The 15,683-nt window shown below is 58.5% G+C and overlaps 1 protein-coding gene across 21 annotated transcripts in view; it reads left to right on the plus strand.

Moving 5' to 3' along the window:
* Nucleotides 1-8,659, plus strand: part of ADGRB2 (adhesion G protein-coupled receptor B2) — a 36,152-nt gene extending 27,493 nt beyond the window's left edge. For 11 of the 21 annotated variants that reach the window (XM_027109335.1, XM_027109344.1, XM_027109338.1 and 8 more), the window contains 10 exons: nucleotides 62-147; nucleotides 453-551; nucleotides 2,649-2,820; nucleotides 3,139-3,234; nucleotides 3,577-3,616; nucleotides 4,239-4,858; nucleotides 7,205-7,240; nucleotides 7,499-7,597; nucleotides 7,697-7,753; nucleotides 8,167-8,659. In XM_027109335.1, the coding sequence (XP_026965136.1) occupies nucleotides 62-147; nucleotides 453-551; nucleotides 2,649-2,820; nucleotides 3,139-3,234; nucleotides 3,577-3,616; nucleotides 4,239-4,858; nucleotides 7,205-7,240; nucleotides 7,499-7,597; nucleotides 7,697-7,753; nucleotides 8,167-8,352 (1,491 nt within the window). In that variant the 3' untranslated portion in view covers nucleotides 8,353-8,659. Of the gene's footprint in view, nucleotides 1-61; nucleotides 148-452; nucleotides 552-2,648; nucleotides 2,821-3,138; nucleotides 3,235-3,576; nucleotides 3,617-4,238; nucleotides 4,859-6,754; nucleotides 6,939-7,204; nucleotides 7,241-7,498; nucleotides 7,598-7,696; nucleotides 7,754-8,114 lie in introns of those variants that run through there. The other 10 variants (XR_003433351.1, XR_003433349.1, XR_003433350.1 and 7 more) reach the window with 10 other exon arrangements.
* Nucleotides 8,660-15,683: the final 7,024 nt, after the last annotated feature.

Genomic DNA, 15,683 nt, shown 5'->3' on the forward strand with positions numbered 1-15,683 from the left:
CCCTGCCAGGAGGGCATCTGGTGATCCTGTCTCCCCCTACCCCACTCCACCGGGCCCCCAGGTGAACATGCTCATCGGAATCATCGTCTTCAACAAGCTCATGGCTCGGGACGGCATCTCAGACAAGTCCAAGAAGCAGAGGGCCGGGTAAGGGGAGGGGGGTCGCTGGGACTTGGCCTTGTGGGAAGTGCTGCAGGGAGGGTGGGCCGCAGCCACTCCTGGAGACTCAGGGCTTGATGATGCGACCGGGGGCTCCCTGACCTTGGGGCATCAAGGGTGCAGGCAAGGTGGGCATCCGGTGTGCTCAGCTGCAGCCCCTCGCCCACCCTAACCCACCTCTCTCTCTCTCATCTGCCCTCCCCTTCCCACCCCACTCGGGGCTCACACTGCCCCATCTCTTCCCACTTCCTGTGTGTCTCCCCCCCTTCTCCCATGTCTGTGCCGCCCCCGAGGTCGGAGCGGTGCCCCTGGGCCAGCCTGCTCCTCCCCTGCTCAGCGTGTGGAGCGGTCCCCAGCCCCCTGCTCAGCTCAGCCTCGGCCAGGAACGCCATGTTAGTTGTGCCCCCGTGGGAAAGGGGGTGGGTGGGTGGGGGCAAAAGAAGGGGGGGCAGTGCCCATGGTGGGGGGAGGAGGGGTATCAGCCCAGTGCCCTGGAAAGCTTGCCCTGCCCCGCCAACTGCCATGCACTCTCAAGGGCTCGACATTGTGATGGCAAAGAGGCCACGGGAATGAATGTCTGTGCTTTCCAGAAAATGCCGTATTCCCGTGCCCACCCCTTGCTCCCTGCCCCTGCCCCCCACCCAGCCCCGGCTTACATTTTATCCAGGCACAGACACACACTCCTCCTTGTAGCCCCAACCTACAGAGGCTCATAGAATCTTCCACCCTTAGAATTTCTGAGCTCATAGAACTTTAGAATTAGAATGGTAGAATCTTAGAATAAGACAATCAGAAGCTAAGAATGTTCGAATGAGTGAATCATAGAGTCTTATCATCTGTCATAGAATCTGAGACTTAGAATTTCAGAGGCACTGAATCCTACAGTCAGTTGGAGGACAGAGAATCTTGGAGGGAGGGGATTATTTCACTGAGCTGTCCTCGGGCTGCTGAGACTTAAAATCCCAGCCGCACAAGAGTAGAATGAATGAATGAACTTCAGGGCTTCAGGCCCCACCTCCCACTCAGGGCCAGAAATCCAGCTGACCCTCCCTGAGCAGTGGGGGCCCAGCTCTGTCTTGCACACCTCCGGGATCAGGGAGCTCACTGCCTCTGGAGGCGGCTGGCACCATCTCTGGGAACCTCTGTGTAGCAGAAGGCTCCCTTTCGCTCGGGCTCCCCTCTGCCTCTCTGACCCAGGCTCTCAGAACTAGTGGTTAAAAGCTTGGGCTTCGGAGGTGCCCCTTGGGGTTTGCATCCCGGCTCTGTCTCTGTCTGCCCAGCTGGGCACACTCCAGTTTCCTCATCTGTAAATTGGGATAATAATCCCCATGCCTGTTTACTGGAGTTGTTTTGGTCACAGTGTGATTAATGTATGAAAAGTATTTGGTGTAGGGCCTGCCAGAGAATTGGTGGGTAATCAGCAGTAGCCCTCGTGGCTGTGATTAGGTCCTCTCTTTAGTCTTGGCTCTGCCCCCGGGGCCTGTGGAGACCACTGTGCCCGCCCCCTGCGGGGCTGAACAGCCCTGGACCGCTCTTCCTAGGGCAGGTCTTGGCCACCTGCCCATCTCTCTGCCTTGACCAGAGCTATGCCCACCCCTGCCTGACTCTCCCACTGGCGGTGTTCATGAGGCAGAGTGGGCAGGGTGTGGCACCTGGCCCAGTAGGGCAAGGGTGCCCTACTGTGCGCTCGTGGGTTGTTGCTGGTGGGGGCGGGCTGGCACTGGTGCCCGGATGCCCGGGCCCCTCTGCCTTTTTTCTCTGCCGTCCCTTGTCAAGGAGGTCGGGGATGTGTGGGTTTGGCCCTGACCCTGGCTTTGACCCCCAGCCCCAGCTATGATCTTTCTGCCCAGCTCTGAGCAGGCCCTGGGAGCCTGGCACCTCCTCCTTGGGAAGCTGAAGGGGAGGAGCCTCTGCTGCCCTGGTCCCTCCCGCCCTCCCCCCGCCCCGCCGTCTTCTCCCCAAAGATTTGTGCTCTGTGATGTCCTCTGTCCTCTCTGCCGATTTAACCTTCCTGTGTGTCTCTGCCCGTCTCATCCACTCTCTCACCATGTCTGTCGTCTCTCTTTGTCCCTCTTCCTCTCCTCCCCTCCCAGACTCTCTGGGGATATGGCCCAGGCCTGTGATTGTGTGCAAATTGTGGCTGAAACTCACAGCATCTGTATCTGTCTCACTCCTCCTTTTCTCTCCCACTGTTTCTTTCCACCTTCTTTGTCTCTGTCCGCTGATGCTGCCTCTGGCTCAGTCCCATTGTGTCTGTGTGTCTGTCCCTCTCCCTCTCCTTGTCCCCCAGTTTTCTGCTCTTGGTCTTCGTTCTGTTTCTCTGCCTCCGGCTCCTCAGCCCCCCTGCTTGGGGACATTACTGAGGTCTTGGCATTTGGGGCCCTGCCAGTCTTGGGCAGCTTAAGGGCCCCAGGCTGAGTGCAGGCCCAGGCTCAGCCCAGCCTGTCCCCTGGAGTGTCGCCCTGACGGACCCTCTACCTTGTCCTCAGGGCCTCGCTCTGGAGCTCCTGTGTGGTGCTGCCCCTGCTGGCGCTCACCTGGATGTCCGCCGTCCTGGCCATGACAGACCGCCGCTCCGTCCTCTTCCAGGCCCTCTTTGCTGTCTTCAACTCCGCGCAGGGCTTTGTCATCACGGCTGTGCACTGCTTTCTGCGCCGAGAGGTGGGCTGGGCCTCTCCTGCCCCTGTCCTCCCCACACCATGCCAGTCTCTCGCTTCTCCCCACGGTGCAGATGGGTGCAGATGGGGAAGATTGAGGCCCGACCAGGTCCCCAGCTGGGCAGCCCTTGGTGTGCGTGCTGATAGCTTGGGCAGCCTTGGCCTTGGCCTCGGCCCCCTGGGGCTCCTTTTCCCCCTCCCCTAGGCTGGATGCGCTTCTTTCCTTCCACACCCGCCCGGGTGCCTGGGGTGGGAGGCACAGCCAGCCGTGGCCGGGGGCCCTGTGGCAGCCTCAGGTCCAGCAGGCACCTGCTGCCCCCAGGTGCAGGACGTGGTGAAGTGTCAGATGGGCGTGTGCCGGGCCGACGAGAGCGAAGACTCCCCCGACTCGTGTAAGAACGGGCAACTGCAGATCCTGGTGAGTGAGGAGGCCCGGGCAGGGCACAGGTGGGTTCTCAGTGCCCCCTGCCCTAGACCCCTCACTTGCCTCATCTGTGGCGGGGAGGGAACAGAGACTGGGTTTGATTCAGGCCCAGCCACTGACAGCTGGGTGGCCTTGGGCAAGTCCTGCCCCCCTTCAGTCTTCCCGCTGTCAGGTGCGGCTGGAGGAGACCACGCCTGGGGCCCCTCTGCTCTGTGGGGCAGTGTGCCCAGCAGAGGCAGACCCTCTGGGCGGGTAGGGAGGGGCCTGCGTCCCCCCCACCACCCTGATACATGGATCCTCTCTCTGCCTGTCTGCTCTCTCCCTCTCTGCCTATAGTCAGACTTTGAAAAAGATGTGGACCTGGCTTGTCAGACAGGTGAGTGTGCCAGGGCAGAGCCGAGCATGGCCCCAGAGAGGGGCAGGAAGGGAGGGCCCCCAGCCGCACCAAGGAAGGCCCTGACAGGTGTCTGGCTGCGGGGTCCAGCTTTTGAGTCAGACAACCCTGAGTTGGAGTCAAGGCTGTGAACACCACTCACTGTATGACTCTGGGCAAACAGCTTACACACCTACAACGGAGAGAAATGTGTCCTCCCAGGGTGGCTGGGAGCCTTACGTGAACTGGGGGACATCAAGTGCCTAGCCGGGTGCTCCGCACAAAGTGTCATGTCCATGATTCTTACCGGAACCTCCTTCAAGTTCCATCTCCTGGGGAGGAGCTGCCCAGGGAGCGGGGAGGAGCAAGTCTCTTTTGACAGCCTTGGGGCTGTCGGGTCAGAGGTCAGGACCCGCACCCGGGCACTGTGGGAGCTGGGCCTTGGCTTCGTTCCTCGCCCTCCCTGGCTGTGGGCCTCTGGGATAGACACCTTCTTAACCCCTGTGTTAACCACCCAGCCATCACGCCAGGACTCAGTTTCCCCCACTGTCCAAGCTCAGCGTGGGCAAGGGCATCTGGGGGCTCCTCCTCCCCCGGACTTACCTCCCTCCACTCCTGCCCCCAGTGCTTTTCAAGGAGGTCAACACTTGTAACCCGTCCACCATCACGGGCACACTGTCCCGCCTGTCCCTGGACGAGGACGAGGAGCCCAAGTCCTGCCTCGTGGGTCCCGAGGGCAGCCTCAGCTTCTCACCGCTGCCTGGCAATCTCCTGGTGCCCATGGCAGCCTCACCAGGGCTGGGGGAGCCACCGCCCCCCCAGGAGGCCAACCCCGTGTACATGTGTGGGGAGGGTGGCCTGCGGCAGCTGGACCTCACGTGGCTGCAGCCTGCCGAGCCGGGCTCCGACGGGGACTACATGGTGCTGCCCCGGAGGACTCTGAGCTTGCAGCCCGGCGGCGGGGGCGGAGGTGGCGAGGATGCCCCGCGGGCCCGGCCCGAGGGCACCCCCCGGCGGGCTGCCAAGGCACTGGGCCATGCCGAAGGCTACCCCAGCTTCCTGTCTGTGGACCACTCGGGCCTGGGGCTGGGCCCTGCCTACGGGTCGCTACAGAACCCCTACGGGATGACCTTCCAACCGCCACCGCCGACACCCAGCGCCCGCCAAGTGCCCGAGCCGGGGGAGCGCAGCCGGACCATGCCCCGCACCGTGCCCGGCTCCACCATGAAGCTGGGCTCCCTGGAGGTGAGGGGCTGCTGGGCATGGGCGGGGGGGGTGGGGGTGGGAGGCCTGACCCCGGGTGCCTGTGACTATGTCTGGCAGCAGCCGGGAAGGGACAGCCGGCAGCCTCCTCATACAGAGTCCTGGGGAGTATATCTGCTGTGCGTTTCTCCTCCGTTTGTGCCCATGGCGGCTCCAGGGGAATCCTGGCTCCTCTGAGCTCCTCAAATGGGCTTGGACGCCACGCGCTCAGGGTGCACTTCTCGAAGGTGCCCACACTTGCTTTAGTGCCTGTTTTGGGGTGACCAGTTAGGATGGGCCCTCCTTTAAGGGGCCTGTGGCTCAGGCCCGGTGCTATATTGCTAGGGAAGCCACGTCATAGGGGATGAGAGCCTGGGTCTCCGAGTCCCCAAGTTCAGATCTGGACGCTGCTGATCAGCAGTGAGATTTCGAGCATAATTGTCCCCTGAGGCTCACGGAATCTTTCTTCGCCTTAATCTCTCTGAGCCTCAGTCTCCCCATTTGTAAAGTGGGGATAACATAGGAGCAGCCTCCTGGTAGAGTTGTTGCGAGGACTAATTGATATAAAACATTGCTGTCTGTGTGGAGCAGGTAGAAGGTGCTAGATGATTGGGGATTGCTACTGGAATCATTCCTGAAGTCAGCCTCAGGCACTGCCCGTAGGCCTGTGGTAATTGCCCCTCTCTTCCTGAGAAAATGTCAGCCCCTCTCTTGCCCTGCCTGTGTGTTTTCTGTGGCTGCCCCACCTTCTCTCTGACCTCCTCAGGCCTGCTCCCTGCAGGGAATCACTGGCCACAAGCAGTTGGTAGTGGCCCCCTGTAGAAAACTCTAGAACTTTCATTGGAGGGATGAGGAGGGTGTGGATGAGGACAGGGTCAGGAATCACGGCTCAGGCACCACTGGCTGTTCATGTGCGGCCCCAGAAACCGGCTCCCCATCCTCCCCACGAGAAAACGAAGTTAGCAGCTAGAAGGTTTGCAAGTTTCGTTTTTCTCCCCAAATGTTTCTTGAACATTTGGTGCCTACGCTTGCCGCAGATGGCAGAAACAGGAAGGCGTCACAAAGAAACCTTGACACGGGAACTGGGGAAGGGAGCGCTCAGCATGGCGGCAGGTTTTGTTCTGGGGACACCTGTCCGTGCTTGGGCCCCTGAGGAGGGGCCGGCCCTGGGCTCCTTGTGTGGGAGGTAGCAGAAAACACGGCGGAGTCTTGAGGGGTCAAGGATGACGTGCAGAATTCTGGTGTGGGCAACTGTGAGGGGCGGAGGAGTGTGTTGGGGGCGGGGGGGATTTCGAGTTTATTCTCTCGGGCACAGCCGTGTGTGTGCCTTGCCCGCGGGCATCAGGGAGCAGGGGGAGGAGTCCCGCTGCCTCCAGAAAGTGCAGTGTGGCTGGGAACGGGGAGGACACGTGTGTGTGTGTGTGTGTGTGTGTGTGGTGAAGGGCAGGGGAGAGTGCAGGGCAGAGTGCGGGGGCTGAGAGTTGGAGACGCCAGGGTGGATGGCGAAGAAAGAGCAGGCAGGGAGGTGGAAGGACCAGGAGAGGGGGCGTGTCTGCAGGCCTGGGACTGGGGAGATCTAGATGGCGGTTTTAGGGGCGTCCTTGAGGACTGTGGGGCAAGTCCTTCACCCTGGACCTCAGTTTCCCCAATGTGACCTGAGAAGGTCGGACTTGGCCTCGTGAGCGCTCCTGTGCCAACATTCTGAGACTCTAAGGCCTCCTTCTTGAGTGGCACCAAATGCTGCGTAGGCCACTGGGGCCTTGAAGGTGGTCTTGGGCAAGTGAGAGCCGGGAGAGGCATGAGGGAGGGAGGCCAGGGAGGCAGGGCCAAGTTTGGCAGGAAAAGGGGCAAAGTGCGGTGAAAGGAAGGTTTCTGTAACCCTGCGTCCTGTATTTGCAGGACAAGTGGAGGTTTCCAGGGAGAGAGGAGCCCGTTGGTGGCAGAGAGGATGGGGCAAGATGGGGCAGGACAGAGGGGTGGAATCCAGGACACAGAGGAAGGAGGGTCTGCTCTGTGATCCCATGTGGGGATCTGTGTCCCGCCGTGTTGGAAGTCTGCGCTGTGACATCTGGTCCACGTGCAGGTGCATGTCTACGCGTGTGCCAGCCTGTGTGTGCCCCTGGCAGTCCTGTGGTGGGGTAGCGCCTTGGAGCCTCGTCTCCCAGGCCCTAAGCCCATTTCCACAACCTCTAGGGCTGTCCTTTCAAGGGTTCCTAGCTCCTGAGCCTGGGCTGGGGGAAGGTACAGTGGGCAGACCCTGGGGGGGGAGCAGATTTCCTCACTCTCAACCCCCTGCACAGGGTAAAAAGTTTTTTTCTCTTTCACTGCTTCCTTGTTGCTCCTTCCCAGCGAAAGAAGTTACGGTATTCAGACCTGGACTTTGAGGTAAGTGCTACAGTGTATGTGTGTGTTGGGTTTGGGATTGTGGGGGGCGGTTTGTCCCTGAGGGTCCCTTCCTACAGTTAGCCCAAGCCCCAGTGCAGAGCCTGACCCCAGGACAGTCCCTCAACTGCCCAAGCCCGTAGCTCTGGGGTGAAGAGCCAGGCCTTGTCCCAGAGGGGCCGGCAGCAGGCAGGGATGTGGGGACCCAGGTTGCTGAGCGTCCCGTGGGGAGCACCTGCCCTGACGCCCTGTGGCTCCCAGAAGGTGATGCACACCCGGAAACGGCACTCGGAACTCTACCATGAGCTCAACCAGAAATTCCACACTTTCGACCGCTACCGCAGCCAGTCCACGGCCAAGGTGAGGCCTCCTCTTGTGACTGCCCCTGCCTGGAGCTCGGGGCCCAACCCGGCACAGTGGCCCCTGGGGTCAGACCCTGACCCGTGGCCCCCGTTGCAGAGGGAGAAGCGGTGGAGTGTGTCCTCAGGTGGGGCAGCCGAACGGAGCGTGTCCAGCGTAAGTGCCCCAGGCTGGGGTGGGGTGGGGTGAGGTGGGCCGCGAGGTACTCATTCCCTCCCTGCCCTCCTCCCCGGCCTGGGCAGCCTCAGCTTGCCTCACCAAGGGCCTGCCCATGGCATAAGCAACAGTCTGGGGTTTTTAGGAGATGGGGGGTATTGGTGGGAGCTCCATCAGGATCTTGAGGAGGGTGGGCAGCAGGAGACATGGTCTCAGGGGGCCCACTCTGAGCACAGGGATGAGGAACCCCACTCTGGAGCCAGGCGGGTCTGGATTTGAACCCCACTTTGGCACCCGATTGCTCGGTAACTTTGGGCATCACTGGCCCTCCCCGGGCCTTCTCAGTTGGTTCTCTGTACAGTGGGTGAGGGTATTGGCCCATCTCCACGGGCCCTTCCCTCTCCCCCACACAGGAGAAGCCCAGTCCAGGGGAGCGTCCCGGCTTGTCCCAACAGCGGCGACATCAGAGCTGGAGCACCTTTAAGTCTATGACGCTGGGCTCGCTGCCCCCCAAGCCCCGAGAACGGCTGGCCCTGCACCGGGCAGCAGCCTGGGAGCCCACAGAACCACCGGATGGCGACTTCCAGACAGAGGTGTGAGTGCCACTCCGGACTGCCCACTGCGTATAAATATTATATATCTCTCTATTTTCACACTCCACTTTGGAACTACCCAGGAGCCAGCGCCCCCTCCCCTCTCCCGAGGGCTGGGCAGGGAGGCACAGTGGACTCAGCTGGGCTGGGGGAGCCAGACACGGCGTGGCCGGGGGACCAGGGCCCTTCCTTGTTTCTCAGAGGCCCCTCAGCCCCTGGAGCCCCATCTTCACCCCAGGCTGTCTGTCCCTGTCCCGGGCTGGGGAGGGGGGAGGGAACTTTCTTGGGAATAAACTTCACTCTGTGGATTTTGCTGCTGAGCTATTTGCTTTCCCCAGGGGAAGGCCCAGCCCTGGGACCCCAACTGTGTTCCTCCATCTCTTTGGTTCGCCTCACTTGGTCTTGTCAAATTGTGATGGGGTCAGGCTGACTCCAACTGGGAGGGGGTGGCCTAGGCTCTGACTCCATCCTTGCCCCTGACTCCCTGGGTGACCCTGGACACAACCCTTCCCCTGTTGGGGCCTGAGGTAAGCAAATTGGGAATGTAGGGTGGAGCCCCTTGAAGCAGGACTTCCCCATTGGCTGTGATGGTCATGGCTGCCTTTCACTGGGGCCCAGAGGCCAGGCAGAGCTTAGTGACCTCAGGTTCCCCATCTGTGAAATGGGGATGGTGACAGTACCTACCTCATAGGGTTGTTACGAGGATGAAACAGATTAACAAATGTAAAGTTAGCTCGGCGAGTGAGTGCCTGGCAGAGAAGTAGCTCTTTTAGTATTACCTGTTGTCTAAGGCACCTGGTCTCCTGCTGTGTTCTGTGCTAGGAGTTCCACACCCTCGGCCTGGACCCGTCACAGCAACCTTGCAGGAAAGTTTTAGGTGGCCCATTTTGTGGATAAGAAAATGAGGCCCGAGATGGGAAGTGACTTGCTCAAGGCCACAGTCAGAGACAGGGCTGGGACTTCACCTTTATCAGTACCGTCCTGGTAGGACTGGAAGCTGGAGCTCAGCTTCCAGGGACCTGACCTTCACGGCTGCAGAGGAGCAGCGGGAGAGCTCAGGTTCCAGGGCTCAGGGTGGGTGTGGGGTGGAGGCACCGGGGTGGCTTGGGGCCAGAGGGCAGTTTCTAGGGCGTAGTCTATATAAGCCTGAGTGAGTGAACCCTTCTCAGTTCCTAGGAATCCAGGCAAAGAAGGGTAGAATCAGTGTGGAGACATGTTGCCACGGCTCTTGTGTGGTCAGGCAGCCACGGGAGCAGAGGCCACAGGTGCAGCTGCCGGCCTGGTCATTCAGCAGCATGGGCACCTCTGGGCCCCTCCCCAGAGACTCTGAGACACAGATGCAGGCCCCTGGAGAGCTGACTGACTCTGGAGGTGGACATGTCAGAGGGAGGGTTAGGTGCTATAGGAGCCTGGATGGGGGAGAAGGAAGAAGGGACTGGCTGCTGGGGTGGGGGTGGCTGTCACAGCTAACGGCCTCCTGGAGGGGCTGGAGGAGTGGGTGTCATGGTGGTACCGGCTCCCTAAGTCTTCTCTGAATCCTGCCAGCTGCGGCCCGGTCAGAGGAGGGAGCAGATCCCCACCCTCCCCTTGGGCAGCCCCAGCACTTATGGGTACAAAGCGATCACTCAGGCACCGTCTCACTTGAGTCTTCGAGGTAGGTGTTGTGACTCCCCCATTTTACAGATGAGGAAATCAAGGCCCAGAGAGGGGCATGACTTTCCCAAACTCCCACGGCTTGTTAGTGGCTATATTGCAACTTGAGGCCGGAGGCGTCAGAATCCCCAGTACCAGCCAGCTTAGGCAAAAGGGGACTTGGTTCGCTTAGGAGTTGCAAGCTGCAGGAAGGGAGTGGTAGGTGGTGGGTGGGTGGCTAGCCTTGGGAGATGAAGGCCAGGGTCAGGGTGTGGCCAGATCTCATCCCTTCCAGCTGCTCTCTACGTCAGCTCCATTCTTTCAGGCAAGCTTCCTCATCCCCCTGGGCCCCCCAGGCTTCCTTCTTGCAGCCCCTATCACTCAACTCTGCCCCCAGAGGGAAAAAAACTTTCTCTTGAATTCCAATCAGAAAACCCCCAAGGAAGGGCTCTGATTGGCCCCAGCCAGGGGGTGGGGCGCTGTGATTGGCAGCCCCCTTGGGAACCTCAGGGGAGGGGGAGGGGGAGTAGGTCTCCAAAAGGGGAGGTCCTATTCCCAGAAGGGGGCAGTAGGCTCACACAAACAAAGCCCCGGTCCCTGACCTTTTGCCAGCAGATCCCACGCCACATCCTGGGCCAGGCCTTTTTCTAAGAGACATCACCTAAAGCCTTCTGGGTGCCTCTCCTGTGCTTCTGCCTCCCCACTTCCCAGCCCTGGGCTCCACTGGCCACCACAAGGATCTCTCGGGATGAGCTGCAATGTGCCTTCCCCTCCCTGCTTGTAGTTTCTTGCTTTGCGTCTGGTTTGCGGAGGAGGGTGAATATTCACCCTGTTGATCCTGCTCCACAGCAACCACAGCTGCAGCAGAGGCTCCTGAGGGCTTTGAGACTCACCACGTCCATGGTCAGGGGCAGAGCTTTCCTGTGTCGAGGGCTGTGCTCCTCTCTGCCCGTCAGTCCCCACTCCCTGGCACTGACTTGCTGCGTCTCTTTGGACAGGTCACTGGGCCCTGTCTGACTTGGGTTTCCTTATCTGTAGTCCTGATTGTCCTTTGGGCTAATATCTAACAACCTGTCATGTCTTTCCTAGACTTGAATTTCTCATCTCATTGTCCTCCTTATTCTCTCTGCCTCCAGTCGCTACCTAGCTCTGGGGTGATCTTTCCAAAATGCACATCTGGCCAGGTCACTGCCCTCCCTGCTCAGAAGGCTTCCAAGGACCCTAGAAATTGCCTAGAATGCAAGGCCCTTAGTGATGTGGCCCTTGCCTACCTCTCCTGGCCCATCTCTCTCACCTCCATGCTTTTGCACATGCCATTCCTTCTGCCTGGAACTTTCGCCTGCTCACACTGGCAACTTCCCCTTCAGCCTTCCAGATCTAGCCCCAGGGGCCCCCCTCTGTGAAGCTGCCCCTGAGCTCCCCGCCTCAGCAGTCAGCACTCGCTGGGCTTCCACAGCCCCGGCACACGCTTTCACTCTCACACTGCTTGCACAGAATGGCTCTCATCGATGTCAGCCTGGTTTGGGTTTGTGCACTCAGGCGAGGGCTCCATGTGGAGCAGGCCTTAGGGGCTCTTTACTGAGTGAACAGATGGAATGCACACATCTCTCGGAACATTGGTTTTCTCATCTGCAAAATGGGGATACCGATAATCCTTACCCAGCCTTCCTCACTGGGTATCCAGAACATGACATGAGATTATGCCTGGGGAGGGTTTTGCAGGTGGTATCCACCCCTCCCACAGTTTTTCCTTCCTGGGCCTCTGTGCTATATATATTAGGACCCCGGGTGGGAAGGCAGCCCTGGGTGCTGTCCAGGGTGCTGAATGGGACGCTGCCCTCCCAAGCAATAAGGAGACAGACCTAGAAGCTCACCCAAGCTCATCTGCAGCCTTTCCGTGCCTTGCAGGCTGTGGCAAGGTCACGGGTGAGCAGAACACCCCTACTTTCATAAGACCATACCCTGGGGAATGTCCAACAAAAATATAATGCAAATTACATATGTAATTTAAAACTTTCCAGTAGCTATTTTTAAAAAGTATTCATTTATTTTTGGCTGCTTTGGGTCTTCGTTGCTGCACGCGGGCTTTCTCTAGTTGCAGAGAGCAGGGGCTACTCTTCGTTGAGGTGCACAGGCTTCTCATTGTGGTGGCTTCTCTTGTTGCGGAGCCCAGGCTCTAGGCGCGTGGGCTTCAGTAGTTGTGGCACGTGGGCTCAGTAGTTGTGGCTCCCGGGCTCCAGAGCACAGGGTCAGTAGTTGTGGCACACAGGCTTAGTTGCTCCGCGACACGTGGGATCTTCCCAGACGAGGGATCGAACCTGTGTCCCCTGCATTGGTAGGCGGATTCTTAACCACTGCACCACCAGGGAAGTCCAGTAGCTATTTTTAAAAGGAAAAGATGAAATTCATTTTAATAACATATTTAACCCACTATATCAAAAATACTATCATTTTAACACATAATGAATATAGATGATTATGGATGAGATACTTAACATTCTGGTTCCATACTGTCTCTGAAATCCAGTGTGTGCGTCGCATGTACAGCACATCTCAATTCAGAAGAGCCATGTGCTGAGGACTCGGTAACCACGTGGCTAGTGGCTATCAAATTGGACAGCATAGCTCTAGACACAACAAACGCAGTGACCTTGGGCAAATCAATTCAATGACCTCTGAAAAGGAGATAGGAGTACTACCTGCTTCACTGGGTCATGGGAGCGTTCATGGAGGTGATGTAAAGCAGGTTCCCAGCACAGCGCCAGCACCAAGGAGGCCCTAAGTCCGTGTTCCTGGAATCTGGGTATTCAGGGGACACAAGCGGGCGGGGAGGGGGTGTTGGGGAAGTAGGAGGAAGTCCCAAGGAGACCTGTGCACTGGTGTCAGGTCGACCTCAGCAGGGCTGGGGGAAGGGCACCCCCCCTCACCCGTACATCACCCCCACAGCCTGTCTTCCTTTTTCCCACCTGCAGCCCCGCCCCTGGCAGAAGGGAGACAGGTTAGGAATGGCACTTGGACAGACACGTTAAACTCATCTGGGTTTAATTCACTTCCACTATGCACCAATTAAAAGGAAACTAGGTGACCCAGGTGGCCTGAGGGAGAACCTGTGTGCAGGCTGCTGCCAACTTCCGTCTCTCTGGACTTATTTCCCTTGCGGCTTCCTCTTGCCCACCCCCCGGGCAGTCCTGGGTCCAGGAGTTGAGGCTTTTTAGAGCCAGTCCTCAGTACCCCCCATTATTCCTCCCTGCACTCCTCCAAGAACACCCACCCCAGGAACACCCCTGCCCTCTCAGGCCCTCAAAACACATGCTAAGTGTCCAGGTCAGAGGAGACTCCAGTAAGGGTTTTGGCATTTCAGACTAGTGGGAAGTCAAGAAGGGTGTGGGGCAGCGGGTGGCACGATCAGATTTAATAGGATTGCTCTGGGTGGATGGGCAATGGATGGGGGGCAGTTACTGAAGAGTGAGATGGATGCGGAGAGACCGGTGAAGAGACCATCCATACAAAGGAAACTTTAACTTAGGGGGATGCTACGGAGGGAGCATGGAATCCCTATGTATGCAATGGTGGAATTGTCAGCCCCTGGTATGGACGGTATCAGAAGAAGCCAAGGGTGGCTTGTGGGCTTCTGTCTTACACACCTGGATGGATGACCATGCCATTGAATTTGGAGGCCAGGAAGAGGACCAGCTTTGGCGGGGGACAGTCATGACTTTCACCTAGAACATGTTAACCTTGCAATACCTCGGAGATAGTCATGGGGGAATTTCAAGTAGGAAGTAGATGGTTAGACATACAGGACTAGATTTCAGGAGAAGGGCGGGACGAGAGTTACTGGCATGGCAGGAAGCCGTATTGGAGCAGGCTGTAGAGTGAGTGGGAGGTGAAGAAATTAAGACAGGATAGACAATTCTTGAAGTGGAGTTATGAAAAGAGGGAGAGAAATGTCAGGGGCCACTGTTGGCTCTGAAGGTGAATTAGCTGGAGAGGATGATGGAATGTTTCCAAGAATGGAGAGGCCATCCTTACCCCCTCCCCAAGATCCTACGTAATGACAGACCAAAAATAACCAGCCCTACCACCCTGGGAGGCAGGATCCTGAGACCTGATGATGGATATCATCACAGAGATTGATTCTGCTCGTTTGTTGGGCTGCAGGCCAGCCACGGTTCCTGAAGGAGGGTCGGGGAGGATAGGGGTGGGCATCCAGCAAAATCGTGGCTCCAAGGTCTTCTGGGAGGAGGGAACTTTAGACTCCATAGGGAGCTCCCAGGCACAAGGTGGAGGTATAGATCCAGTGCCCTGGGCTCTCTGCAGCCCTTGTCCCTGCTCCTTCTGACCAGGCAGGAGCAGGGGTGAGCCATCCCCACAGTCTCAGCTCCCCACGGGGCCTGCTTCAGGCTGGTGTGTCCCCATCCCCTGCCGTGGCACGGCACAGCCCCAGCCATCCATCCGGTCATCCCCAGAGTCAACCAAAAAAGTCAATATTTAATTTGGGCACCATGTTAATGCCATCGATTGCCACCTCCCCTCCTCCACTTCCTCAGGCTCATTTGTCTCTTCCCACCCATGGAGTGGAGGGGGGCAGTACTGGAACCCAGTGGAGGCAGAGCTCAGCCTGGGTCGGATTGGGAAAACTGGCCTGCATGTAGGGATGCTGCCCTTAGCCACCCAGGTTCCCATTCTCCCTGAGAATCACCGACCTGCTTTGTTTGAGTTTCCTGAGCCCTCTCTCCAGTGAGGAGGAGGCCAGGAGGTCCACATTCCTCCCAGGCGGGGACTGAGCCTAACTCCTTGCAGGGTCCATACACAGAGCAGGTGTGGTTGCCATGGAGGGAAGGATAGAAACCGTGAAGTATACCAACGTGGGAGAAAAGTGAGGGCAAATCCTAAGACCCAGAACCCGAGGGCTGTGCCGGCTCAGGCTTCTAGAGCCCCTCCTGGGTGCCCACTGCTGTACCCGTGTGATGCTGTGGAACCCACACAAGGACCTTAGATGAGGGTCCATCTCTAGACCTCAGAGAGGGGCTTGGGGGAGAGTTGAGCTTAGAGGCCTAGAGCTCAGCTGGGCAGCGAAAGAGGCCGAGGGGAGGGCAGGGTCCAGCTCCACTGTTTGTTCTTGTCAGCTCTGTGGGTCCAGATATGGGCAGGTAGGCTGTGCCCTTTGGTGTTCTTCCCCAGCCCAGCCCACCCACCCCCAGGAAGGGAATGGAGTCTGCTTTGGGGGCCAGGCTTGTGCTCAAACCACAACTCCATCCCCAACTTGCTGAGAGGCCTTGGGAAAGTTAAATAACCTCTCTGAGCCTTAGATTCCTCTTCTGAGAAGTTTCTTAGGGCTTGGATCACTTTTTACAGTTTCAGAGGGTCAGGGATGGGCAGGGGCAAGCCTTGGTGGCCCAAGGGGGTATTACCAGAGTTCTCACACTGAGCAGCTGCACACTGGTACAGCCTTGAGGAGCTGCCAGCAACGCTGCTGACGCTGCTCGCTATCAGGCCTGGGCCACCGTGGCACCCTTGGTGCTCCTCGTTATCCTGAGCTGAAGAGCCAAGAGCATGTCACCAAGGGGACAGTCAGGCCAGGCCTGCCATCTAGCACCTGGGTGACCCAACAGGCAGTCCAGCTTGGGGCACCAGCAAGGTGGCAGCAACACACGTACACACACACACACACACACACACACACACACACACACACACACACA

Source organism: Aethalodelphis obliquidens, unplaced genomic scaffold (genome assembly GCF_003676395.1).
Source record: "Aethalodelphis obliquidens isolate GAN/ISIS:26980383/991018 unplaced genomic scaffold, ASM367639v1 scaffold9, whole genome shotgun sequence".
Lineage (NCBI taxonomy): Eukaryota > Metazoa > Chordata > Mammalia > Artiodactyla > Delphinidae > Aethalodelphis > Aethalodelphis obliquidens.